This window comes from Cetorhinus maximus, chromosome 16 (genome assembly GCF_964194155.1).
Source record: "Cetorhinus maximus chromosome 16, sCetMax3.hap1.1, whole genome shotgun sequence".
NCBI lineage: Eukaryota > Metazoa > Chordata > Chondrichthyes > Lamniformes > Cetorhinidae > Cetorhinus > Cetorhinus maximus.
In genome coordinates this window covers 7,048,391-7,076,374 of record NC_135894.1, presented here as the reverse complement: position 1 = coordinate 7,076,374, position 27,984 = coordinate 7,048,391, and the positions used below count along the sequence as shown (strand labels likewise).

The following is a 27,984-nucleotide window of genomic DNA, read 5'->3' as shown; positions in this document are numbered from 1 at the left end:
GTCACGACCTCAAAGGGATAATTTCCCTGCTTGCAAGACACATCCACAGTATCCCCAAGTCCTTGCTCGGGATTGCTAGAGGACATGGAACATCAGTGATCAGGGGATGGAGTTTTTGGTGGGGATGAGGATAATGGCCGTGAGTGCTGCACACAGGGTCAAGCTTACAACTTCATTTATGGCTTATGATGAAAGTGAAATTGGTAGAAAGGTCATTCCCTCCCAGCCACTGGCAATGCCCAGGCAGCAGCATTGGTTGTTAGAGACATGTCAGCCTCTCTGGAGGGCCCATTCAGAGTTGATTTGTGATGACCAAATGGCTCCATGCAGGACCCATCCCTGTTGTGTCATGATGGACAGTCAGGCTGCATCATCTTAGGCTCATTCTGGACTTTGATGGAAGTTGAAGCGCTGGAGCTGGGAAGCCTAGAGGCTGGGCGGCAATTACTGATGGTGAGATGGGTTATGGAGCTGGGAGAGAGAGTGTTTAAATAGATGGACAGAGGAGAGCCTCTGGTGACCACAAAACATCGTGTTCATGTGTGAATCACTGTTCACACACAATAATCTGAAGGGTGTGTTGTAATGTGCATTGCCCTCGAATCACTCTTCTCGCTCTCACAAATCAAGGACTCCTGTGACCGGGGGACAGCCCACCTCCGAGGAGGAGGAGAGGTCCTCAGAGGGTGCACCATCACTTTATTCCCCAGCACCCTCAGCAGAAACATCTGTGGAACTGACATCCCATAGATGGGATTAGTGACAGAAATTACATGAATCAGAGTAAATGGAGATTTTTAAAATTAATAACTTTATCACCGGCACTAGTAAAATTGGCCAGCGTTCATTTATTATACCAGTAACAGGGCTGACATTGTTTTGTTTTCTATCCTATTATAAACACAATCTCACACAGTTTGTACCTACCCCAGTTCCTGTATTTTACAGTCCGGATCCCTCAGAGTCTCAGACAATAGATTCACCCCTGAATCTCCCAGTTTATTATGATCAAGGTTCAGATCCGTCAGTGACCAGTTTGTACTGAGAGCAGCGGCGAGATCCTCGACAGCAGAACTTGTGAGATCGTTACAACACAAGCTGAAGATCAGAGGGAGAAAGATAACAGGGATCAGTGTAAAGTCAGTGTTTTAAAGACCATGAATGACAATAATAATATATAGTGTGAGAAATTCAAGAAACAACTTCCATTGATCTAGTAGGTAAAACGTTGGTGTAAATCTGAAATCTAAATAGAATATGCTGGAAATACTCAGCAGGTCAGGCAATATCTGTTCAAAGAGAAAAAGAGTTTAATGTTTCTGTCAATGCATTTTCATTAGAATTGAAAGAAAAAAATCAGCGAATCAACAGGTTTTAAGCAACAGGGAAATGGGGATGGGAAGGTGGCAAGGAATGGACAATATGAAAAAGGATAATGATACAAAACAAAAGCACAGGATTCCCATGTCCTTATCCGGGTTGCTGGGGAGGGGCTTGGGATGGTCAATGGCTTGGGAATGGAGTTTGTGATGGGGCTGAAGATAATGACTGGAATTTTACCGGAGGCAGTGAAGGCCTGATCAAATTGTAAGTGGCTGTTTGGATGGAGGGTCAGGGTAGTCAGAGTTACGAATACGATATTATCAGAGCTGACAGGTGGGAGGAGCCGTCCACTTCGGGGGTGCAGACTTGGGACGTCCCGGTTCAGACAATGCTGGCGCCATCTGTAAAGGCAGCCAACAGTACTTTCAAACACAGCAACTCTGGAGGGACTAGCGAGGGAGCCCTGGTTACTGAATGAAGAGCTGAAATGACAGAAGACAGATCAAGGGTTGCACGCTGATGAGTGCTGCATGCAGGAGACATGCATGTGGTGCCATGCGGGACAGTCAGGCTGCCACCAGTATAGGCTAGTGTGTCTCTTTGATGGGCGAGTTACATGAAGATTTCTATGCTTGCAGATGAAAACTGCTGACGAGAGTGACTGAGCCAAGATGGGTCATTGTACCCCAGATCTCCTCATCCTTCCACCAATGGAAATTCAGACACATGAACTGGGAGATCTGGAGGCAGGGTGGGCAATCACTGATGTTGAGGTGGGTTGTGGAGCTGAGAGAATGAGTGCCCTAATGGATGGACACAGGAGACCCTCTGGCGATCACAAAACAAACATTTCCCTAGAAACACTATTTTTTCTTTCACAGATCGAGGGCTGTGACCGGGTGACAGCCATCCACCTCTGAGGACGTGAAGGGGACCTCAGAGGGTGCACCGTCACATTATTCCCCTTGTACCCTCCACCAGTGCAGGTACTATCACGTCGGGAGATAGTTACATTCCATTAGTAAAGGAGTCACAATCTGGTGAACAGCACAGACACGCCCGAGCAGCTGATGGATACAGTAATAGCCAAGGTCACTCACACTCGGAGGGCTTTGGGAGGGAAAGGCAATGTCAAGCTTCGGGCTGATGACATGTCACCAGCGTCTTCAACATGGTAGCAGATGTTGGAACTGCAGCATGAGGTATGTTAACATAATGAAGCTGTGTGTAACCAGACACAATGGATGCAGGCGTTAATCCAAGTGATGAGTATTGCTTTGTCCTGGGCATGTGTGCCCTAGTCATCCTGTACTGAGAGATTGGTGATCTTGGTGGACAGTCAATCCAGCAGACCAACGATTGGAGATACACACTGACCTGCATCTCATCACCACCTCCATGTGCAATGGCTGGGTGAGAGGGGGTAGGGTGACTGGAGTCATCACCAAGTCCTCGGACTCCTCAGGTGAGCAGGGAGGGTCCAGTGTGCCCTGAAAGTGTATAGGAGAGACTGCCTGTAGCATCTGGGGGCTCCTCTCAGAGTGATCCTGGATTTGGCAGCGGGTCCTCCACTGCTCTGACCGGAACACCAGCACCTGACAAACCCATGATAACAGAGCCTATCTGTGCAGGAGGCCCTCAGTATGCTGGGGCCCTCCAGACCTCAGGAAACCAGAGGACAGCCACCATGGTCAATGAAATCCTCGGAGGAGAAATGTCAGCACCCTGCCACCACCTCAGCTGACAGCGCAGGGGGAGCACAACGTAGGAGCCCCCATCATCACTTTAAAAGGTTCATCTCATTGCACTTGGGTTTCACAGGGTTATATTTTGTTGTGACCTATCACCTTACTGTGTATGTGTCTTCAATGAATTTTAAGATGGTGCATCACAAAATTAATCTTTCACCATTATTTTGAGGTCATTACTGGGCCTTTAACAGTTCACTGCCTCCTGCAAAGGGTGACAATGGAAGGACAACACAGAATAAGTTCAATTCATTTCCAGCATTTTTGCCTCATGTGCTAACGGTTCAAGGGAAATGTTAAAGACATTCAAAGAAACAGCAGCAGAGCTGCGCAAGGTGGGAGATTAATTATATTAAATGGGTGTCTAAGTAAAGACTCATATGGAACACGTCTGTATGTTGAATCTCAAGCTTCACTTGCACGTTTTGACCAGGTGACAGTGCAGGGACGGGGATATAGTTCCAAGTCAGGATGGTGTGTGACTTCGAGGGGCACTTGCAGTTTGTGATGCATCTGCTGACCTTGTCCTTCCAGGTGATAAAGGCCACGGTTTTGGAATTTGCTGTTGAAGGAGTCTTGGTGTGATGCTGCCGCCAATGTGGGTCAGTGGTGGAGGGAATGGATTTTAAGTTGGTCAATGGGATTCTGCACAAGCATGCTCATTTCCCCTGGATGGTGTCGAGCTTCTTGATTGTTGTTAGAGCTGCACTGATCCAGGCAAGTGGAGAGCATTCCTTCATATTCCTGACTTGTGGCCTTCTAGATATTTAAGAGATTTTGGGGTGTCAGGAGGTGAGTTACTCACTGCAGAATTCCCAGCCTCTATGGGCTGGGAGGTGGGTGGAGGTGGTGGTGGAGCGGTGGTGAGGTTAGATTCTCTGTTGTTGGAGATGGTAATTGCCTGGCTCTTGTGTGGTGCATTTGTTATTTGCCACTTATCAGGCCAAGCCTACAAATTCTCTAGGTCTTGCTGCACAAGAACAAAGAAATAGGAGCCGGAATAGCCTGCTCAGACAATATGGTCATGGATGACCGAGGGTTTCAACTCCACTTTCCCACCCACTCCCCATGTTGCTCAATCCCATGAGGGACCAAAAACCTGTCCATCTCAGCCTTAGAATTATTTATTCAACGATGGTGATCCACAACCCTCTGGGATAGAGAATTCCAAAGATTCATAACCCCTTAAGTGAAGCATCAGTCCTTAAAGTTCAGTAGCCTATACTGAGACTGTTTCCCTGCAGACAGAAGTTAGGGAGCTAGGTAAGAAATTAGCAAGCGCAGCCTGAAAAGCAGTAACCTCTGGATAAATCCTTGTATCCCACACAAGTGAACACAGAAATAGGAGGGTAAGCAGATGAATTAGTGGCTGGCAAGATGGTGCAGGGGAAAGGGATTTAGAATTGCTGGGACTTTGTAAGCAGCTCTGAGGGAGGTGGGACCTCTACAGGCCAGATGGATTGCACCTAAACAGAGCTGGAGCTGAGTTCCTGGTGATTTGCTCCTGGTATTGGGGAGGGTTTAAACTAACTTGGCAGGAGTGTGGGAACCAGCAGGTAATAACAGAGAGGAATACCAAGGAATACTGCGAGAAATATATAGCACTAGAGTAGGAAAAAATAAGTTATTAAGTCTGTGCAGAGTAAGGGAGAAGACACTAAAGTCTAAATCAGGGTTACAGAGCATGTTTGTGAATGCATGGAGTGTGGTAAATAAGATTGGTCTGAATATAGGGTATTCAGGAAAGATAGGAAAGGGAGAAAATGGAATGGGGTATTTGGAATGATTAAGCAGAATATTTCAGCGCTGGAGAAAGGGGATGATCCAAAGAGGACAAGGACAGAATTTATATGGCTCGATCTATGGAACAAAAAAGGTGCAATTACATTGCTAGTCTCTAGGCTACCAACTAGGGGAAAGATGGAGAAAAACAAATTTGCTAGGAAATTCCAGAGAGGTGCAAGAATTATAGATTAGTTATAATGGGGAACTTTAATTTTCCAAATATAGACTGGGATAGTATTAATGTGACAGGCAGAGAGGGGCCAGAATTCCTAGAGTGACAAGGAAATTGTTCTACAGCAGCGTGTTTCCAGTGTGAGAAAGGATGCACAGCTTGACATGATTCTTTGGAATAAGATGGGCCAAGTGAATGAAGTCTAAAGGAGTGATCACTGTATCATAAGGTTTAAGCTGACTATGGGGTAAAACAAAGAACAGTCCAGAGTAAGAATAATTAATATGGGGAAAGCCAACTTTAATGGTCTATGAATGGGTCTGACCAAGTTAAATTGGACTGTTTGAGCCAATAATCGTCAGACGTGTCTGGCCTCCCCCATTGAGGATGGGAATATTGGTGGAGCCTTTTCCTCCAGTGAGCTGTTTAATCGCACGTCACCATTCACAACTGGATGTGACAGGTGTACAAAACTTTGATCTTATCGGTTGGTTGTGGGATCATGTTCTTCTCCCATTAGTTGGCATGCAAGTTGTCCTGGGTTGTAGCTTCACCAGTTTGGTGCCTCAATTTTAGGTGCACCCAAGTCTAAGTCATTAGCATATATCAAGAAATGTAAAACTGCTCGTCCTGAAGCAACCGGTGGAGAGCTCCTCTGTCTGCTTCCTCGAACTGAAAAACAACCATTAACAACTATTTTCTGTTTCCTGTCACTCAGACAACTTTATATCCATGCTGTCACAGTCCCTTTTATTACTTGGGCTTTAACTTCGCTGCCAAGCTAATTATGTGCCTATTAATAAGTTTTATGTTAAACAACACTATTCCCAATACTAATACTAACATACAGTGTTTATGACTCAGATTATTAAATATGGAAATTATTGTCATTGGCAGCTGCGCCTTGAGCTCTTCAGCCCCAAGCTTTGGATTTCCGTTCCTAATCCCTTCCACCTCTCTACCCCTCTCTTCTCCTTTAACACTCCCGTTAAAACCTTCCTCCCTGACTTGGCTTTTAGTTGCCTGTCCTAATATCTCATTTTCCACTATGCCCAAGTCTGTTCGATTACACTCCTGTGAAGTGTCTAGGGACAATTAACTATATTAAAGCTGCTATATGAATGAAAGTTGATGTTGTTGTTGATGACACCATGACTGATACTAATGATACCGTACAGTGTTCGACATCCTGTTATCAGAAACAACATCTCACACAGTTTCTGAATTTTACTGTTGGGTTATTGGGAGCCACAGACTGTGATAGCTGATTCATTTTGATAGTTTATTATCTGCCTTACCAATATATTTGTGAATGTTTTACACTTTTATTACAAACTGAGAAGCTTTCTAGTTTAAAGATCTATAACGTGAATGATAAATTAAGCTAAGCTAAAAATGTAAGAATACAATATTGGGGGGGGTGGGGGGGGGGGTGGAATTTTACTGCACGGGAGGGGCTGTAAAATAGGATGGGCCGTTCACAATCCATTGACTTCGGCGGGGTCTGGAAAATCCCGCTGGCCAGAGGGGCCATAAAATTCCACCATGGGAATTGTAGAAGCAATAATCGTTTTGTCCAGTTTTTAATTCTGATTCATGACTTTAAATGATTTTTAAAGGTATTATTCCTGAATCTTACAATTTGATGTAACTCAGGTCCAGGCTCATCAGTGCCCAATTTGTGCTGAGAGGGGAGCTATGAATATGTGAGGCTGTTACTATCCGGCTGAAAATCAGAGAGAGAAACATTTCATGAATCAGAGTAAATCCGGGGTGTTTATTAATAACACTAATACTTGTAGTAATGATAATGTGCAGTGTTTATTACTGACACTATTACTGATAATCATAATACTTTACAGCATCAGACATGCAGTTATTATAAACATAATTCCACAGCCTGGTACCTTGCTGGGAGACAGAGCAGAGCTGCGGGAGACAGTTAGGTTCTGAGAAGCGCCTGTAAATAAAGACCAGGGATTGCAGAGTGGCCGACCTTGCTGGGAGTGGGAGCGGAGCTGCAGGGGGCAGTCGGGAGCTGAGGAATGCCTACAAATAAAGACCAGGGATTGCAGAGCGGCCGACCTTGCTGGGAGTGGGAGCGGAGCTGCAGGGGGCAGTCGGGAGCTGAGGAATGCACCGTTTCAGCTGCTGTCAGGCAGCAGTGGGGTAAAGGCGATTGTGACGTCACAGGAAGCCAGTGCGTTGATTGGCCGGTAAGTGCGCAGTGGGAGGGACAGTGTGCGCGCTTAGACTGGTGTGGGAGTTAAGGTAGATCTATAAATAAAAATAACTAAGACTTTGAAATTAAATAACCCGAAACTTTAAAACCTTGAGCGAGGCACAAAACAGGAAACTATAGGTATTTGTGGTGGGGAAGTTGTTAAAATTGATCATTAAGGGGGTGATAGCTAAACACTGAGAAAAATTCGCGTAATCAGGTAGAGTCAGCATGGTTTTGTGAAAGAAAAATCATGGGCAGAAAGGGATGGGCGTTGGGTGGGTTCGGGCGCGATCCCGATGGGCGCCCCAGATCGAGGCTGTGCCGCCATTTTACGTGGGCGGGACAATTAAAGCCCACCCAGCGTGACGCACGCCCCCGAAGTGTTGAACACTACCTGTGGGGGCAGCGGGAGTGGGATGGGGGGATTCCCTGAGTCGGGGCCTGCACTCTTTCACACATGCGCGGGAGACAGAGGCAGAAATCTCCCTGAGGCACAGAGCGGCCTCACCGAGATTAATTGTGGAATGAAAGTTTTTATTAAAGACACAAAAAATTATTTCGACATGTCCCCTCATGAGACAGTGTTTATCAAATGTTTAAAAATGTTTTATTTAATTAATAAACCCTTCATGAAACCTCATCCCGCCCATGGATGATGTTTTATGAAAAATGTGAAGGCCACCTGGACTCTTTGCCTGCCCCCCAACCTTAAGGTTGGACAGGCAGCATTCTGAACTACTTTCATTACTTTCTTAAAGGCCTCAATCGGCCTTTGACAGTTTGGCTGCGCACCTGCCAAACTGAAAATCTAAACAGCGCGCGTTGACGCTGAGACTCCCGTCCGATTTAACCAGTTTATTGGGAATTATTTGAAGGAGTAATATGCACTGTGGATAAAGGGAGCTTGTAGACAGACTGTACTTGAATGTCCAGAAGGCATTTGATAAGGTGCCATGCCAAAGGTTACTGAGGACAAGAAATGCTGGTGGTGTAGGGGGTAACATATTAGCATGGATAGGAGATTGGTTGGCTGGCAGAAAGCAGAGGATGTATAAATGGGTCTTTTTTCTGAAAAGCAGGATTTGTCGAATGGAGTCCCGCAGGGATCTGTGCTGGGGTCTCAGCTTTTTACAATTTACATCAATGATTTACCTGAAGGGAGTGATGGCATGGTCACTAAATTTTCAGATGATGCAAAGAATAGGTTGGAAAGTATGTTGTCAAGAGGACAGAAGGAGGTTGCAGGTGGATATAGATAAGTTGAGTGAACAAAATCTGGCACATGGATTATAACGTGGGAAAATGTGACGTTGTTCACATTGGCAGGAATAATAAAAAAGTAGAATATTATTTAAACAGAGAACGACAGCAGAATTCCGAGGTGTAGATGGATCTGGGTGTTCTAGTACATGAGTCATAAAAAGTTAGTTTGCAGGTACAGCAAGTAATTCAGAAGGCTAATGGAATGCTGTCCTTTATTAAAGGGGAATTGAACAGAGAAGTAACGATGTTATGCTTCAGTCATACGGGGCATTGGTAAGAACGTATCTTGAATAGTGTGTAGTTTTGGTCTCCTTATTTAAGGAAGGATGTAAATGCGTTGGAAGCAGTTCATAGGTGGTTTCCTGAATTGATACCTGGAATGAGTGGGTTGTCTTGTGAGGAAAGGTTGGACAGACTGTGCTTGTTTCAATTGGAGTTTAAAAGCGTGAAGGGTGATTTGATTTAAGTGTATAAGATGCTGAATGGTCTTGATGAGGTGGACATGGAAAAGATTGTTCCTCCTGTGGATGAGTCCAGAACTCGGGGTCACTGTTTTTAAAATTAGGGTTTTTCATTTAAGTACCGATATGAGAATTTGTTTTCTCTCAGACAGTTGTGAGACTGTGGAACTCTCTGCTTCAGAAGGTGGAGGAGGCGGGGTTATTGAATATTTTTAAGGCGGAGCTGGATAGATTCTTGTTAGGCAAGGGAATCAAAGATTATCAGCAGTAGATAGGAATGTGAAATTCAAAACACAAGCAGATCAGCCATGATCTTATTGAATAGCAGAGCAGGATCGAGGGTCCAAATGACCAACTCCTACTCCTATTTCTAATGATCTTATGTACTAAACTCAGTTTCTGAATTTTACTACCTAGATTCCTCAGAGCTGCAGACAGAAGTTTCACTCCAGAATCTTTCAGTTTATTATTACTTAGGCCCAGGTTCGTCAGTGACCGGTTTGTACTAAGAGCGGAGGCAAGATCCTTAGCACAAGAAACTGTGAGAGTGTTGTTACACAGTCTGGAGATCAGAGGGAGAGAAAACAGTGGAAATCTGGACAAAATACAGGCGGGGGTGAAATTGGACATGAATGGAGCTGCAGAATAGTCAGCACTGCATCGGTCATCTGCGATATGGGTCTACTTCAATAGTCCTCAATATCAGGTGTTCCTATAGACACCAGAAAATGTGATTTTACCTGTTTTACATCCCTGCCATTTCCATGTCCATTTTCACCCCACTGATTAATATTAATCCTGTTACTGATACTCATAATAACGTACATAGTGCTATTAATAACCAAAATGCTGAAACCAATAATAAAATACAGTGTCAGACATCCGGTTATTATAAACACAAACTCACACAGTCTGGTACTTACTCCAGTTCCTGAATATTACAGCCTGGATTCCTCAGGACCGCAGACAGTAGTTTCACTCCTGAATCTCCCAGATTACTATGACTGAGTCTAAACAGAGAAGTGAGAAACACATTAAAACAGGCTGAATTTTCACAATGGAGGCAAGGAACAGGATTATTTTGGGTTCAAAACCCACAACCGGTGGGAAAGTGATTAAAGTTATGATTTTTAAATGGGGACATCATTATTTGTCATGGAGACAGATTTCCTGTTCACTTGGCAGCCATCACTGAGGCTGCTGGTTGTCCTGAGGGAGAGATCAGGAGTTTGTACCAAAGCCTCCCACAGCACCAGAGTGAAGTGAGAGGTCACAGGGAAGCCCGAGGCTTGGTACCCAGGGCAGGGAATCCCCTCACTTTATCACTGCCAAACTGGAGGCCATGAGGGAAGGGGTGGGGGCGAGTTCCTCTTCCCCGAGGGTGGCAGGAGGAAGCCACCTCATCATGCAGCAGGGGCTCCACTTTGTTCAGCGTCCTCTCCCTTCACCTCCTCTCTCACAGCCTGCTGTTCCCTCGATGAGCTGTATCATCCCAGTGCCTCATTCTCCTCAAGGTCCACACCTCTCTGGAGAGCCATGTTACGGAGAATGCAGCAGATTCCCACACTGTCAGAGACACTTGCAAGAGGGGATTGGAGGTCACCACCTGCCTGGTCCAGGCACTGGAATCACATCTTCAGAAACCTGATGTCCTGTTCAATGGTTGTCCAACCATTGTGCCTCTTTCTGGGACTCACACAGAGAGCTCAGTAACATCACTTCGAGGAATATCCGTTATCCTCTAGGACACAGACTTTGGAGGATGAAGTATCATGGCAGCTGCCAGGAAAGTGAGTGCACACATGGAGGAAGTTTTTGTTGTGGTCACAGACGAGCCATTGAGGGAGTGGAAGCCCTTCCTGTATGGATCTCCCTGGCCAGTCACTGGGTGCCTTGATGGCCAATGGGTACAATCAGTGATACCCTGCCCCTGGGGCAATCCCTGTGTCCCTGCAAGGCCTCCCTGTTATTAAATGAATGCGCTGTCCATCTCTAGCTAAAAGTGAATCCATGACCTGTGAGATGGCCTTGTGTGCAGCCACATGTGACATGTCTCTAAGGTCCACACCCGATCCTTGGAAGGAGCCAGAAGTGAAGCAGTTCAATGCCACAATAACTGAGACCAGCACTGCGAGGTATTCAGCATTGAGGACACAGATGTATGTAGGCACTTCCTGAAGAGTCACAATATCCACCATCACTGGGCCTTGATAGCTCCGTCTTCAGCAACAGTTCCAGCATTGAATGTTTGGCCCCTGTTGCCTTCCTGCCCCTCTTTCCTCTCCTATGCCCTTCTGATGCCTGGGGTTCTGCCCTCCCTGCGGAGGGTGTTGCCCCTCATCCAACATCTGACAGCTGGAGCCTTCCTTCTTGGAAGGTGGCCTCTCAATTTTTCATGGCAGCCTTTCTCCCTCTTTTACCCCCACACTGCTGGGTGTGCCAACCCCATTCAAATCCTGAGTTTCTCTCCGCACTGTTGGGAGTGCTAACCCCATTCATATCCTGAGTTTCCCTCCACACTGATGGGAGTGCCAACCCCATTCAAATCCTAAGTTTCCCTCTGCACTGCTGGGAGTGCCAACCGCATTCAAATCCTGAGTTTCCCTCCGCACTGCTGGGAGTGCCAACCCCATTCAAATCCTGAGTTTCCCTCCTCACTGCTGGGAGTGCCAACCCCATTCAAATCCTGAGTTTCCCTCCACACTGCTGGGAGTGCCAATCCCATTCAAATCCTGAGATTCCCTCCGCACTGCTGGGAGTGCCAACCCCATTCAAATCCTGAGTTTACCTCCACACTGCTGGGAGTGCCAAACCCATTCAAATCCTGGGTTTCCACTCTCCCTGCCACCTCCACAGCACCAAGGCACCTCCTTACTAAGTGCCTACCCCACTGACCTTCTTATCGGGCTGTGGCAGCCATGTGTGGCTCCCACTCTGTGCCCACTTTCCTTCAGATGAACAGGTAAACTGTCCACCCCTTTAGAACTTTAAATCTCAAGCCTTATTATCTGCTGAACGAAGTTCTCAACTGTCTTACTTGAGATTCCTGTCCCAACCCGCCTACTCTTGGTGATTCACGATGAAACGAGCATCAGCATCTTGAAATTGACACACTGCCGGTGCCAGTATTCTTGGCACCTTCGCCCCCTCCCTCCGCTGCCTCTCTTTCCCTCCTTCGGGGCGCCCCGAAATGTAACTACATTGAATAAAAACTCAGATCAGATTCGATTGTTTTTCCCAATATCACAGGAAACATGGAAGCAACATCAGAAATCAATGCAGAGATTTTACTGTTACTGCAAATTAAATCTATTGGGGGTAATTTGATCTTTTGTTGATAGTGTATGATGGGTGATCTTGGATCACCCGCCCATACTACAGCTCACCCGATTTTCCTTTCAATTGAAGGGAAAAGGAAACAGTGAGCAGTGTAAACTGGTGAACAATTCACTATCACTAAGTTAACTACTGGTGAATACCACTTTCACCCCTCTCAATATTTATTAGATAGAGAGTTGTCTGTGCAGCCTCTAAATTCCCCCCAGTTTGGCCTCAATCCCTGATGATCAGAATTACTCTCCTGAAGCTCAGTGACTGGCCGGCCAAGTTTGAGGAAACTTGTCTCGTTTCTGTTCTTCGTTAATTCTTGGGCTTTTATGAGAACGGCCCAATTTTCCAAGAATTAAAGGAGTGATTCCATGTCCTTCATAACTCTGTGCCTAACATTACTCTGTATAACACCTCGGAGTGAATTATATTGTGAAACTCTGCTAACTGTTGGTTTAAAATCCATCCCCCTGGATTTTATACAAGAAGGACATTTTATTCTCTCCCCTTAACAAAGTTGAAGTGTCCCTGTTCTCCTCGTTGACAGGGAAGGGCTGTCCCCCACTTTATTTAGCATTAAACAGGCTCTACCTTTACCGCAGGTGAGACTATTGCTATAGTTCAGAGAAATTTCCGGAGTTTTCCTAATCCCATCGATTTTATGAAATAACCTTTGATGTGGCACTTTAACAAATCTCTCTGGAAATCCAAGCACAGTATGTCTACAGGCTGCCGTCTATCCACTGCACATGTCACTCCTTCAAAGAACTTCATTAAATTGGTTATACACGATTGCCCTTTCACAAAACCATGTTTACTCTTCCCGATTACATTGAGTTTCTCTAGATGCCCAGCTATAACCCCCTTAATGATCGATTCTAACACCTTCCCCACTTCAGACGTTAAGCTAACTGGTTTATAGTTTCCTGTTTTCTGCCTCCCTCCCTTCTTGAATAGAGGGGTTATATTTGCTACTTTCCAATCTGATGGAACCTTTCCAGAATCTAGCGAATATTGGAAAATTAAAACCAGCGCATCCAATACCTCATTAGTCACCTCTTTTAAGACTCTAAGATGAAGCCCATCAGGACGCGGAGTCTTGTCAGCCTGCAGCTCCATCAGTTCACTCAGCACTGCTTCCTTAGTGATTCTAATTTCACCAGGTTCCTCTCTCCCATCCAAATCTTGATTTCCAGCTATTGCTGGATATTGTCAAAGTGTGCTAACTGCTGCTGTAAAATCTATCCGCTGGATTTTATACAACAAGGAAAGTTTATTCTGTCCTGTTACAAAGTTGACATGTCCCGGTTCCCGTAGTTGATATGGGAGGGGTGTTTCCCACATTATTGCCCATTAAATAACCTCTACATTTACTGCAGGTGCAGCTTTTATGATATTTCCGGGAATTTCCGGGAGTTCCCTGCTTGCAGCAGTTTCACAGACGTGGGGTGGATTATCAGAAAATCCTGTTGTAACTGTCCAACTGTCAGTTCTACCAGAGACTGTTCACTCTGTGTAAGAACCAGTCAATGGTACAGATTCCTGAAAATTCCTCCCAGTTGTCCAGCATGTCTGCCTGCCTTCTGGGTATGAACGTGCAATGGGGGAATTCGAACGTTTAGGTCAGCAGCAGGTTTCCTCATTAAATGAACAGAATTGAGAGTAAATTTAAATGATTTGAATTTGAAAGGTCTTTAATCGTAATTATCTAAATTTAAGATATTTCACCCTCCCGCCAGAAACAATTTGATTAATTATGATGATATATAGGACTTATTTTCCTTGTGATGAGTACAGCTTACAATTGATATGGTTTATAATTATTATTATTTAAGTTATTTTTATCTCCACTGGTGTTTATTATCCTTAGACTATCTATATCATTTTCCCTTTGTATATAATTAGCCCTATTTCTTATCATCAAAATCCCACGCTTAAACTATTTGATTCACCATTAAGTATCCCAACAAGTATTATTCTTATTTTCTAATTTGGAATATTACACTCATCTTATTTTGTAAAGTTTTTTCTGACTCTGCCTCTTATTTCTTGAACTGGAAGTTATTTATTTTTTCATTTATAAGATGGTAAATTTTACTTCAATAATCAAAATAAGAGCTCCAGGACCAAACAAGCAATTACCTCAAACTCTGATATTTGTACAGAACGTTTTCCAGCCGCTGGAGTCCTTCACACTGAATGTAGCACCTCTGTAGATTGAGGTGTTTTATTGTATCACAAAGTCCAAGAACATGAGACAGGACCGCACAGTCAATCGGGGTCAGTCGCAATCCACGAAATGCAAGTGTTCCAACAGATCCCACTGTGGCCTGAGCCAGTGCTTTATTCTGAGACTCAAACAGGTAGTGGAACGTGTTCAGGAGGTTCCTTTTAACAATTTTAGTCCCTCCATTTTGAAGCTGACCGTGAACATTCTCCTTCACCCAGTCAATCACTCGACAGGTTGTTTGATGAAGAAATGGACTCAGAAACTCCTCCAGAGGCCGAGCTGACTGTGGGGAGGAGAGACCAGCAACAAAACGGCTAAATATCTCAAATCTCCCATCTTCTTCACTGTCCGCTTCACTGAGGAGTTTCTGGATGTCCATGGGATCGGGAGTCAGGAATTGAGCGAGTGCAGCTGCAAACTCTTGGATGGTGAGGTGTGGGAACGTGTAAACCACACTCTGGACAGAATCATCTCTCTCCAAAAGTTCCATCAGGAACCCAGACAGGAATTGGGAAGGTTGCAGATTGTACTTGATCAAATCTCCATTTCTAAACACAATCTTCTTCTCAGAGACTCCTGTGAAGGCCATCTCACTAAGCTTCAGGAACACATCACGGGGGCTTTCAATCTCTCGGCCATGGCTTTTCAGAATGTTGTAAATATAGTAGGAATATAGCTGGGTGATGGTCTTGGGAACTTGCTGCTGTTTCCTGTCTCTTTGTGTAAAGAAGAGGCCCAGTGACAGACCGAGGATCCAGCGGTAGGAAGGGTTGTAGCACATGGTGTACAGGATCTCGTTCTCCTCCACGTGTTTGAAAACAGCTGCTGCCACTGCCTGATCTTCAAAAAACTTGTTGAAATATTCCTTCCGTTCATCACCAACAAATCCCAGGAATTCAGCCCAGACACTGATCTCAGCCTTTTCCAATAAATGTAACGCAGTGGGGCGACTGGTCACTTGCACTGAACATCCTGGGAGCAGCTTGTGCTGTATTAAACTGTACACAATGTCGGACACTTCACACCAGCATTCAGGATCTGTGCACATGAACTGAGGCTCTGTATTTCTCCGATTGTCAGCAAAATCAATCCTGTCCTTGAATTCATCCAAACCGTCGAATATAAACAGCAATCCCTCTGGGTTCTTCCAGAGCTCTCGCAGAACATTCCCAAAGTAAGAATAGAAAAACAGTATCAGATTCCTCAGGTTTATTCTGCAGTTAATGGTGTTCAAATCCCGGAGTTTAAAACTGAAAACAAATTGAAAGTCTGGGTATATTTTCCCAGTGGCCCAATCATAAACCATCTTTTGTACCATTGTTGTTTTTCCGATCCCTGGGACTCCACTCACTGCTGCTGAACTCCCAGATTTGGATTTTCTCAGGGAAAAACTGCTCTGGAACAATTGATCAGTTCGGATTTATTCCAGTTCTCTCCGAAGAACTTTCTTTCTCCACTCTTCATGGTGCCGGCCTCTTGCCAACAGTTCATGTTCTACAAGTGTCCGATCTCGAACAATAGAAATGATCGTTAGCTCAGCGTATCGATCAATCAGTTGGAAAATCTTAACCTTTTCCTTTATTAGGATAGTGTTCACTCTCAGTGTTTCAGTTTGAACCCGGAGGATCTCCTTGTGTTTCTGTTCAACACCTTCAATTAAAGTAGACAGTAAATGTTAGTTGTAATAACATAAAAGGCTTCTCAATATGATCTTGCTGAATAGATAGATTCATTTCACGGTTTCAATCAAAGTTTCTGCTGGAATTAAAGCTCAATTATTGGAAACCTCGCTTGAAAGTGAGCAATGACCAAGAAAAATTTAAAGTCGTCACTTGGTTCTATTATTTACTGAACATGGAGATTTTATAAAGATGTTATTTTCTCTCTGATGGTTAACACTTTCTGACCTGCCTTTACTCTGGACACCTCATTACAAATCCACAAAGGCCCTGGTTATATGGTGGTAGATGTTCTTGTCAATCAGTTAATGAAATCCTCAGCGAAGCCAATCTTCTGCAGCAATGGTAAATAGGACATTGGGTAGGAGTGGGAGAGGGAGTGAGTGTAATTGTTCAGGAGTCCCACTGTTATTGTAACCTGCCTTCAGTAAGTTATCTTTGATATCACTGTACACTTGGAGATCAAGATTCCTTCTGGTATTCTGTCAGGCTGTGGGCAGGTTATCTGAGATATTAGGGCCGATTGGTTCAGTTTTCTGGGCGGCCAGTGTGGATCAGGTTGGTGCCAACAGCATGGGGTTCGATTCCATTCCAGCTGGGGTGGATCTTGGACCTGCCTCCTTTCCCTACCGTGGTTTAGCTGTGAGTCGGACCTGCTTTCGGACAGAGAACTCAAAAAGAATAATCCTTTTCCTGTTGTCCTGCGTTTCAGAAATCGCTAACAATTTTTCAGGAGTTTTACACATGCATACATTGATTGTGTTTTTATAATAGTCCTGTCCTCTTACTGATCAGAACTTGAAATAGAACAACTACCTACTTCACTCCATGTAACATTACAGCAGTAACATTCACAGTTCATTTTAACTGTTTACAAATAATTAGTTTTGCTTCTAGTTTCCCACAATGTAGTTTTGGGAAATTGAAAATATATTTATTGTAATTATTACATTGGGTTTAAACACAACCCGTGAATTGTAGGATTATTCTTTGAGTAGAATAGTGTGATCTCTTTCACCGCCATGAGGAAATGGGTCAGTAGATTCCCAGTCACCCTGAATATTCCCTTTTCCTCACATTTCTCCACATTAATGTTCTGTTGTGTGAATATCTGTAGATATTCTCATTTCGGATCAAAGACTTTCTGACCTCTCATCCTGTTCCGTGAAATAATAAAAATGTAATGTTTCAAATTTCATTAACATTATCCATACCATTTAAAAAGGGACAAATAGTGGAAGGGATAATAAGGAATGTTCTTTATGATCACTGGGAAAGGGAAGAGGCCATTAGAAATTCACAACACAACTTCAAAAAAATTAGCTTGTGTCCAACAAATTTGGAGGAGTTTATTGAGGAAGTCACTAGGATAGGGCATGAGAGAAATTTGGTGGAGATTGTCACTCTAGACTTTCAGAAAGCCTTCGATATGCATCCTCACACTAGGTTACTTCATTTGATGGAGTGTGAGTTGAAATTTGAAGCTCTGGATTAGGAAATCTCTTCAATCCCGAACCTCCAATTTAATTGGAAGATATGTGACAAGTGATCTCTCCCGAGGTTGGTCCTACACCCATGACTTTGACAATCTGTATTCATGAGCTGGACCAGGGTAAAAATATGAATCAGGAGCACAAGTAGTAGGGTGTTAGGAGTACAATATATACGTTTTCAGATGACAAAAACATCGATTTGAAGATTAAGATAGTAGAGGGTGATCAAATCCAATAAAACGTTTAGATGTGCTACAACTGTGGACACACATTGGCAAACAGTGTTCCATTCAGATAACTGTACCTCATACATATTGATTGGGCCAATATTTAATACAAGCATCACTTGCAGGGAACATTACTGAGACATGGTGAGATAAAAAAGATCTTGGTGCTACTGTGTACAGATCACTGAAGGTTCATGATCAGTGCAGAAAAACTGTAGTTAAAGCTAACAAAGTATTGAGTTTATATTGATGGACCCAGTCAGTGTTAAACAAGGGCTATCACATTGCCTGTACAGGTTCCTGGTCAGACCACATCTCAATAGTGTGCACAGTTTTGGTTACCCCTACGTGTTAGATAATATAGTGTCATTGGAAAAGTTCCAAAGGAGAGCTGCAGGAATGATTCCCAGCTTAGAGAAGCTCAGCTTCTCAGACAGGCTCAAGGATTTTAAGTTGTTTAATTTCAAGCAGCAAAGATTTATGCTAATTTACAGAGGCCTAGTAGATACATGAATGCCTGGATAGGGTCCCTATTGATAGATGATGCTAGTTTATCAAATTGGGGAGGACTAGTTTAAACTATGTAAGTGTAGGAATAAACAGCATGTTCAGTGTTTGTTTTCTCTGCCCGGAGAACTGAGAACCTTTGGAATGATTTTCCAGTTGCTATTTGGGTGCTGACTCTGAAGAGGGAGTTGGACCAGTTCTTGACTTGGACAGAGATCGCATCATGTAGAAAGTAACTGGCTTATAGCTAACAACTGGACAACGCGATTTCCTGAATTGGATTCGATGAACTGAGGAGGTCAGAGAAGAATACGAGCAGAATTGTACTCAAACACAATCTGTAACCTCATGGCCCAGCGTATCCCCCACTCTACAAATACCATCAAGCCAGGGGTTCAATGAGGAGTGCAGGAGGGCATGGCTAACAAGTAGCAAGTAACATTCACGCCATACAAGTGTCAGGCAATGACCAGCTCCTACTAGAGAGAATCCAACCATCGGCCCTTGATGTTCAATGGTGTTACCGTCACTGAATCCCCCCACTACCAACATCCTCGGGGGTTACCATTGACCAGGAACTGAAATGGACTAGCCACAAAAATACTGTGGCTACAAGAGCAGGTCTGAGGCTAAGAATCGTGCAATAAGTAACTCACCTCCTGACTCCCCAAAGCTGTCCACCGTCTGCAAGGCACAAGTCAGGAGTGTGATGGAATACTCCCCACTTGCCTGGATGAGTGCAGCTCCCACAACAGTCAAGAAGCTGGACACCGTCCAGGACAAAGCAGTCTGCTTGATTGGCACCACATCCGCAAACATTCACCCCCTCCACCACTGACGCACAGTAGCAGCAGTGTGTACCATCTACAAGGTGCACAGCGAAACTCACCAAGTCTCCTTAGACAGCATCTTCCAAACCCACGACCACTACCTCCTATGAGGACCAAGGCAACAGATAGATGGGAACACCACCACCCAAGTCGCTCACCACCCTGACTTGGAAATATATCGCCATACCTTCACTGTCGCTGGGTCAAAATCCTAGAACTCCCTTCAAACAGCACTGTGGGCGTACCTACACCACATGGACTGCAGTGGCTCAAGAAGGCAGGTCACCACCACCATCTCAAGGGCAACTAGGGATGGACAATAATTGCTGGCCCTGCCAGCGAAACCCACATCCCGAGAATGAATAAAAAAAAGTGAAATGGTTTTAAATGTCCATTTCATCTCTTACCTTTCAGGTGACTGGGTACTTCAGATAAGCCTCTTCCAATGTTCATGTAATCAAATGGATCAGAACCTGTTTAAAGCAAATAACTGTCATGAAATCAGATCTGTGTAATGTTATTGCAAAATCTGCAATGTTTGAATCTGAAATTGAATTCACTGTGTGATTTTACCGTACCAAGTTCCTGTATTTCTTTTATTATTTTATCCAACTTTGGGACCCCATGATGCACTTTCACAAAGGATTCCCACATCACCCTTCGGGCCCGAGAGCCTTTCTCCATCACCAGACTTAGGAGAAGCTTGGAACTCTCCGCCCGGTATCCCCTATCCGTGAGCTCGGAGACTTTCTGCAAAGAATAATAATGAATATATTGAGGATCAGAGTGAAAGATAAACACTGAGAATGAGAAGGAAAGGATCTGCTCAGTGATGGCATTTCCAATTGTTTTGAGCCCAATAAACAGTCACTGGGCTGAGAACTGATACATAATGAACATTCACTAAAAATCATCTTCATCTCATTTCAGTCATTAACAGCAAATAAATGTGAATAAACTAAGCCAGAAGTCTGAAATACATTTTGGGGGGAGTGAGGAATCATTGACAATCTGCAGTATTTTAATGTGATCAGTGTGATGAGTTTTCTTTGTCAAATTAGTGATTGACAATATGATCCACTTGTTTCCTCACACTGACTTCTTACTGTTACAGTTTCTCATTTACTCAGCAAGAAAATAGCAGCAAATCAGATCTCTGGTGGAGGGGAAGAGACAATTCTGGTCATTAAGTTATTTTCACAGAAGAATGGGAATCTTAAAATGAAAACTGGCAGAGAAATCACCATTGACTGAACCAAACCAGTACTGTTGATTTATCTGTCAGGAGAATCGACCAATAATAATGGTGAAAAATCCAATCAATCCGATCAATTTCCCCCTCAGTAACTGAAAGTTCAGAAGCTTGATATTTTTGCAACTTTGCTACGAGTATGAAAACTTGGTAAGGAGTGGGAAGTGGATAGGTTTTGAGAGTGAGTGGGACCCAAGATAACTGAACACTGTGGTGGTGTGAAGTAGAGGCTGCTCATAAAGCCAGAGTCAGATCAATGGAGAATTCCAGTGGGAGGTTTCAGGACTCGAGCAGCTTACAAGGATCGAAAGGGTCAAGGTCATTAAGTTATTTAAACAGAAGAATTGGAATTTTAAATTGAAGGCATCTGAGTACAGGGAGATATGATAGGTTTGTGAGCACACAAGTGATATCTGGGACCTGGCGTGGTTCAGGGTAAAGACAGCAGAATCTGAGTAGCTTAACATTCCAGAGGTTGCAAGGTTACCTTGGTTACCTCCACATTCAACTGTTCCAAATCCATGGATGAAGGTTGAGGAGAAGTGTTGAGATAGGAGTAGAGACTTGCAGTGTTATGTGGAGAGAAATAGGACATTTTTGTGCTGGCAAGTTTGCAGCAAATTGAGTTCAGCTTGAAGCTGGACACTGAAATCCCAGATAGCCTGGCTAAGCTTTAGTCAGTGACCAGGGGGAGAAATCCAATCAAGTGGTGAGAAGATGGAGTTTGTGGCTGGGAAAGCAGACAATGGGGTCAATTTTTCCAATGTCTAACAGTAGGAAAAGGGAGTTACGTTCCACACCAAAGGCATAGAGGCAGGAAATTACACAGTGAATCAACTCAATTACCTGATGTTCACCCATGAAGGGTGACTGTCAGAGCGAGATACAGGGACAGGAGTTTTAAAATATTCTTTGACGAGATGTGGGCATCACTGGCTAAGTCAGCATTTGTTACTCATTCTTAATGACTCTAGAGAAGGGGATGGTGATGGCTTTCCCACTATACCCTCCCTGTTCTCTCCTTTTCCCAGCCTCATCAAACTCTTTCTTTTTATTTATAGAGATAAACCTGAACCATTCCCCTATCCTTTTACAGATAATGATGGATCTGCTGGGTCTTTTCAGTTTCATATCATTGTGTCAGATTCACAATATTTGCAGTTCTATCCATTTTTCCATTTCTATTCTATAAGATTTGGTGATTCCGTTATCTAATATGGGAACAATTCTCAGTGGCAGCATGGAAAGCAAATTAGGTGTTGGGGTTTATTAAGAGGGCAATATTGAGCCAAAAGTGTGAGGTAATTTGCAACTTCCTAAAAACATTGGTGTGACCATACTTAGAATACTGTGTATAGTCCTGATTGCCTCAGTACAACAAGGTTATGAGAGCTACTGAAGAGAACAACTAGAACCTTTGAGAGGATGGAGGGGTTGGGCGAGGATCTATTGTGTAAACTGGACGTGTCCTCACTGGAAAAAGAGATTGAGAAGTAATATGATTGCTGTTTCCCATTGACTTCAATTTGTGAGGACACCATGATGCCACATTAGCTCAAATGCTGCCTGGATGTGAAGGGAAAGCACCCTCACCTTTCCTCTGGAATTCTTTTGGCCATGTTTGAGCCAAAGCCGCGATTAGGTCTGGAACAGAGTGGTCCTGGCAGAACCCAAACTGAGTATTGGTGAGCAGGTTATTGCTGAGTAAGGGCCAGTTCAAAGCACTGTCGATGATACCTTCCATTGTTTTGCTAATGACTGAGAGAAGGCTGATGGAATTGCAATTGCTGGCTCAGATTTGTCCTGCTTTTCATGGATAGGATATTCCCGTGCAATTTTCCATATTATCAGGGAGATGCCAGTGTTGCACTGAGACAACTTGACTAGAATTGCGGCTAGTCCTGGAGCACTAATCTCCAGCATTACAGCCGGGATATTGTTGGGGACCTTGTATCCAGTGAGCTCGGTTGCTCCTTTACATCATCTGGAGGGATTTAAATTGGCTGAAGACTTGTTTCAGTGCTGATGGGAACCAGAACCTAGTGGATGAATCATCCACTAAACACTTCGGACTGAAGATAGTTGCAAAAGCTTCAGTTTTATCTTTTGCACTCGTGCTGGGCTCCCCATCATTGATTATGTAAATGTTTGTGGAATCTTCTCCTCCAGTTAGTTGTTTAGCTGTTCACCACAATATTACTGGTCTGGCAGGAATGAAAAGCTATATGCACTGTTGGTTGTGGGATCACTTGCTTCTGAATATCACAGGATCACAGAGTGCAGAAGAGGCCCTTCGGCCCATCGAGTCAACAACGTAACGTGAGAAACACCTGCCCTACCTACCTAATCCCATTTACCAGCCCATAACTTTTAATTTATGATGTGCCAAGTGCTCATCCAGGTAAATTTTAAAGGATGTGAGGCAACCCACCTCCACCACCCTCCCAGGCAGCGCATTCCTGACCTTCACCACCCTCTGGGTAAAAACGTTTTTCCTCACATCCCCTTAAACCTCCTGCCCCTCACCTTGAACTTATGTCCCCTCGTAACTGACCCTTCAACTAAGGGGAACAGTTGCTCCCTATCTATTCTGTCCATGCCCCTCATAATCTTGTACACCTCAATCAGGTCACCCCTCAGGTCTTCTCTGCTCCAACGAAAACCACCCAAGTATATCCAACCTCTCTTCATAACTTAAATTTTTCATCCCAGGCAACATCCTGGTGAATCTCCTCTGCACCCCCTCCAGTGCAATCACATCCTTCCTATAATGTGGCGACCAGAACTGCACATAGTACTCCAGCTGTGGCCTCACCAAGGTTCTATACAACTCCAACAGGACCTCCCTACTTTTGTAATCTATGCCTTGATTGATAAAGGCAAGTGTCCCATATGCCTTTATCACCACCCCACTAACATGCCCATCCTCCTTCAGAGATCTATGGACACACATGCCAAGGTCCCTTTGTTCCTCAGAACTTCCTAGTGTCATGCCGTTCATTGAATACTTCCTTATCAAATTACTCCTTCCAAAGTATATCACCTCACACTTTACAGGGTTAAATTCCATCTGCCACTTATCTGTGGATTTGACCATCCCGTCTATATCTTCCTGAAACCCAAGACACTCAACATCACTGTTAACCACCCGGCCAATCTGTGTATCATCCGCAAACTTACTAGTCCTACCCACATTGTAATCTATGTCATTTTTATAAATGATGAATAATAGGGGACCCAGCACAGATCCCTGTGGTACACCACTGGACACAGGCTTCCAGTCACTAAAACATCCTTCTGTCATCAAACTCTGTCTCCTACAACTAAGCCAATTTTGAATCCACCTCGTCAAATTACCCTGTCTCCCATGTGCATTTGCCTTCTGTATAAGTCTCCCATGTGGGACCTTGTCAAAGGCTTTGCTGAAATCCATATAAACTACATCAACTACACTACCCTTATCTACACACCTGGTCACCTCCTCAAAAAATTAAATTAAATTTGTTAGGCATGACCTCCCTCTGACAAAGCCATGCTGATTATCCCTGATCAAACTTTGCCTCTCCAAGTGGAGATAGATTCTCTCCTTCAGAATTTTCTCCAATAGTTTCCCTACCACTGACGTGAGACTCATTGGCCTGTAGTCCCCTGGCTTCTCTCTATAACACTTCTTAAATAGCAAAACCATATTAGCTGTTCTGCAGTCCTCTGGAACCTCCCCCGTGGCCAGAGAGGAATTAAAAATTTGAGTCAGAGCCCCTGCGATCTCCTCCCTTGCCTCCCTCAGCAGTCTGGGACACACATCATCCGGACCTGGAGATTTATCCACTTTTAAGCCTGCCAACACCTCCAATACCTTGTCACTCCCGATATCAATTTGCTCAAGAACCTTGCAGTCTCTATCCCCGAGTTCGATACCTTCATCCTCATTCTCTTGGGTGAAGACAGATGTGAAGTATATATATTTTGGTGATGTGTTGTGGCCTCACCAGGTTGGCATCTCATGTTTATATACCCCTGATGCTGACCCTGCAATGCTCTCCTACACATTAATTGAACCAGGGTTGAGCCCCTGGTTTGATTGAAATGGTGGAGTGATGGATATACCTTCCCACAATTCTGCAGCTGATGGCCCACAGCGCTTTGTGGATAGTGAGTTTAGAGACAGTAGATCTATTGTGTATCCATCACATTTAGCACGGTGATACTATCGCACAACACAATGAGAGGTGTCTTCAGTTTGAAGACGGTACTTCATTTCCTACGAGGACTGTGCGGTGGTCACACCTATAGTGTCATAGACAGATGCATCTGCAATAGGTAGATGGGTGAGGACAAATAAGGTTTCACCTCCTGTTGGTTCTCTGGCCAACTGCTGCAAGCCCAGTCTGGCAGATATGTCTTTCAGGACTCGCAAAGCACTGTCATTAGTGGTGCTACCGAGCCATTCTTGATGGGAGAAATTAAGTCCCCACCTATAGTGAATTCTCTGCCCCTGCTTTTTCTAATTAACCTGGAGGAGTCCATATTCATCAACTGAAGGAGGGCAATAATCAGCAGGTGGTTTTGTTGTCTATCTTTGGCCCCATGCCAAGAGATTTCCTGGGGTTTTGAGTCTATATTGAGGACTCTCCCTGGTTACTGTATACCCCTAGGCTGCCATCTCTGGTGGATCCATCTAGTGGGAAAGGGCATACCCAGGAATAGTAGCAGAAGAGTCTGGGATGTTGTTTGATGGTCATATTGACAGGATTATTCTTATGTCAGGCTGTTGTTTTATTAGTCACATTTGTTACAAGCCCTTTAATGTTAGTGGGGACTTTGCATGGTCGACTGAGCTGTGACTGAATCCAATGCTGGGAGCTCTTATTACACCTTTTTATAGCTGTGTTGCATGTTGATCTAGACCATTTCAGAGGGCAGTGAAGAGTCAGCCATGTTGCTGGGTGTCTGGAGCCATATACAGGTCAGGATGAGTAAGGACAGCAGGTTTCCTTCCCTAAAGGACATGAGCCACCCAGATGGCTTTTGACGACAATTCAATATTATCGAATTACCTTATATCAAATTCACTAACTGTCACAGTGAGATCTAAGTTCAGGTCTCTGGAGTATGAGTCCAGGCTACTAGTTTGTTAATTCAGTAACATAACCACAATGCTGCTGTATCTGTATGTGGTAAGTGTTGTATGCTTGGAAGAAACAGATCACTTTGGTTCCCAAAGCTCTGAGGCTTTCCTCACCTCATGCTTGGTTCTGTTGTAGGCTAATTATTGGAAGTTGATTTATCACCATTATCAGCATGTGACTGCCCGAGTGTTAGAAGATGATCTAGATAGATCTTGGTCTTCTATCATCCTTACATTCTGCAAGTCCTGTAATGTTTAAATAACCCAAACTCATTGCAACCCTCCCACTTACCCGATGTTCGTGTCCATTGAAAATCTTCTCGTATGTTAACAATGAGCTGATTCCATCCACCCCTTCTTCAATCGCTTGTTCTAGTCTGTCCCAGTAAAATTTTGCCAACTGGAGCAGCTGGAAATCATCCCACTTTGTCAAGAACTCAGTGATTCCGGAGTTTGGATCTGTGAACACAAAATGGAGAAAAACAAACATCATTGAATTTCTAGCCACGTTGTTCTACTTCCTTTACAGGAAGCGACTGAATCCTCCTGTGAGCCACATTATCAAACAAAGTGTGAAAATCCAGAAACATTAAGTGATAGCATAGCTGATTTGTGACCTAATTTCTAACCTTGCCCCAAATCCCTTCATACCCATGGTTAACAAGAAGCTATCAATCTCAGATTTAAACCCAGCAATTGTCTTTATTGTTTGCTGGATGTGGGAGTAGTTGGCAAGGCCAGCGTTTGTTGTCTATCCCAAATTGCCCCAGAGAAGGAGGTGGTGAGACACCTTCTTGAATCACTGCAATATATCTGGTGCCTGTATGCCCACAGTGCTTCTGGGAATGGAATCCCAGGATTTTGACACAGTGACAGTAAAGGAACAGTGATTTTATTCAAGGTCAGGATAGTGTGAAGCCTGGAGAGGAACTTGCAGGTTCTGGTGTTCCCATGCATCTGTTGCCCTTGTTCTTCTTGGTGGCAAAGGTCATGGATTTGGAAGGTGGGGTCAAAGGAGCCTTGGTGAGATGCTACGGTGCATCTTGTAGACACTACACACTGCTGCCACTGTGCATAAGTGGTGGAAGGAGCTAATGTCTTCACATTGAGGATACCCTCCATCATCATTCTAATTGGGATAGATTTCAAATAGATCTAGCAACTCAAGGCAGGGCAATAATGAGGTGCTGTGAGCGATCAGCAGCAGCAGAACTGTACTCAGCCACAATCTATAACCTCATGGCCCGGTATTTCCCACACTCAACCATTACCACCAAGCCAGGGGATTAATCCTGGTTCAATGAAAAGTGCAGGAGGGCACACCTGGAGCAGCATCTGGCATACCTAAAAATGAGGTGTCAACCTGGTGAAGCTATAACACAGGACTACTTGTGTGCCAAACAGCATAAGCAGCAAGTAACAGACAGAGCTAAGAGATTCCGCATCCATTGGATCACATCTAAGCTCTGCAATCCTACCATGTCCAGTCATGAATGATGGCGGACAATTAAACTATTCACTGGAGGAGGCGGCTCCACAAATATCCCCATCCTCAATGATGGGGGAGTCCAGTATATCAGTGCAAAAGATAAGGCTGAAGCATTTGCTACAATCTTCAGCCAGAAGTGCCCAGTGGATGATCCATCTCGGCCTTCTCCAGATGCCCCCAGCATCACAGATGCCAGTCTTCAGCCAATTCAATTCACTCCACGTGATAAAGAAACAGATGCAGGCATTGGATACTCCAAAGGCTATGTGCCCTGACAATATTCCAGCAACAGTATTGAAGACTTGTGCTCCAGAACTTGCCGCGCCCCTAGCCAAACTGTTTCAGTGCAGCTACAATACTGGCATCTGCCCCTACAATGTGAAAAGTTGCCCAGTTATGTCCTGTACACAAAAACCAGGACAAATCCAACCCGGCCAATTACCCATCAGTCTACTCGCGACCATCAGTAAAGTGAAGGAAGGAGTCAGCAACAGTGCTTTCAAGCGGCAATTGCTCAGCAATAACCTGCTCACTGACACTCATTTGGGTTCCGCCAGGGTCACTCAGCTCCTTACCTCATTACAGCCTTGTTTCAAAAATGGACAAAAGAGCTGAGCTCCAGAGGTGGGAAGAAAGTGACTGCCCTTGACATCAATGCAGCATTTGATTGGGTGTGACATCAGGGAACCTTAGCAAAACTGTAGTCAATGGGAATCAGTGGGAAAACTCTCCAGTGGTTGGAGTCAGACCAAGCACAAATATAGATGGATGTGGTTGTTGGAGGTCAATCATCTCAGTTCCAGGACATCACTGCAGGAGTTCCTCACGGCAGTGTCCTAGGCCCAA

At 44.3% G+C, this 27,984-nt stretch overlaps 1 protein-coding gene across 1 annotated transcript in view; it reads right to left on the bottom strand.

The window, feature by feature from the left end:
* The window catches only part of LOC144691322 (NACHT, LRR and PYD domains-containing protein 3-like), a 53,045-nt gene that overhangs the window by 10,388 nt on the left and 14,673 nt on the right, over window positions 1-27,984 (bottom strand). The window contains 6 exon segments of the mRNA XM_078559324.1: window positions 928-1,098; window positions 9,900-9,986; window positions 14,446-16,183; window positions 19,677-19,742; window positions 19,848-20,019; window positions 25,942-26,108. Of these exon segments, the coding sequence (XP_078415450.1) occupies window positions 928-1,098; window positions 9,900-9,986; window positions 14,446-16,183; window positions 19,677-19,742; window positions 19,848-20,019; window positions 25,942-26,108 (2,401 nt within the window).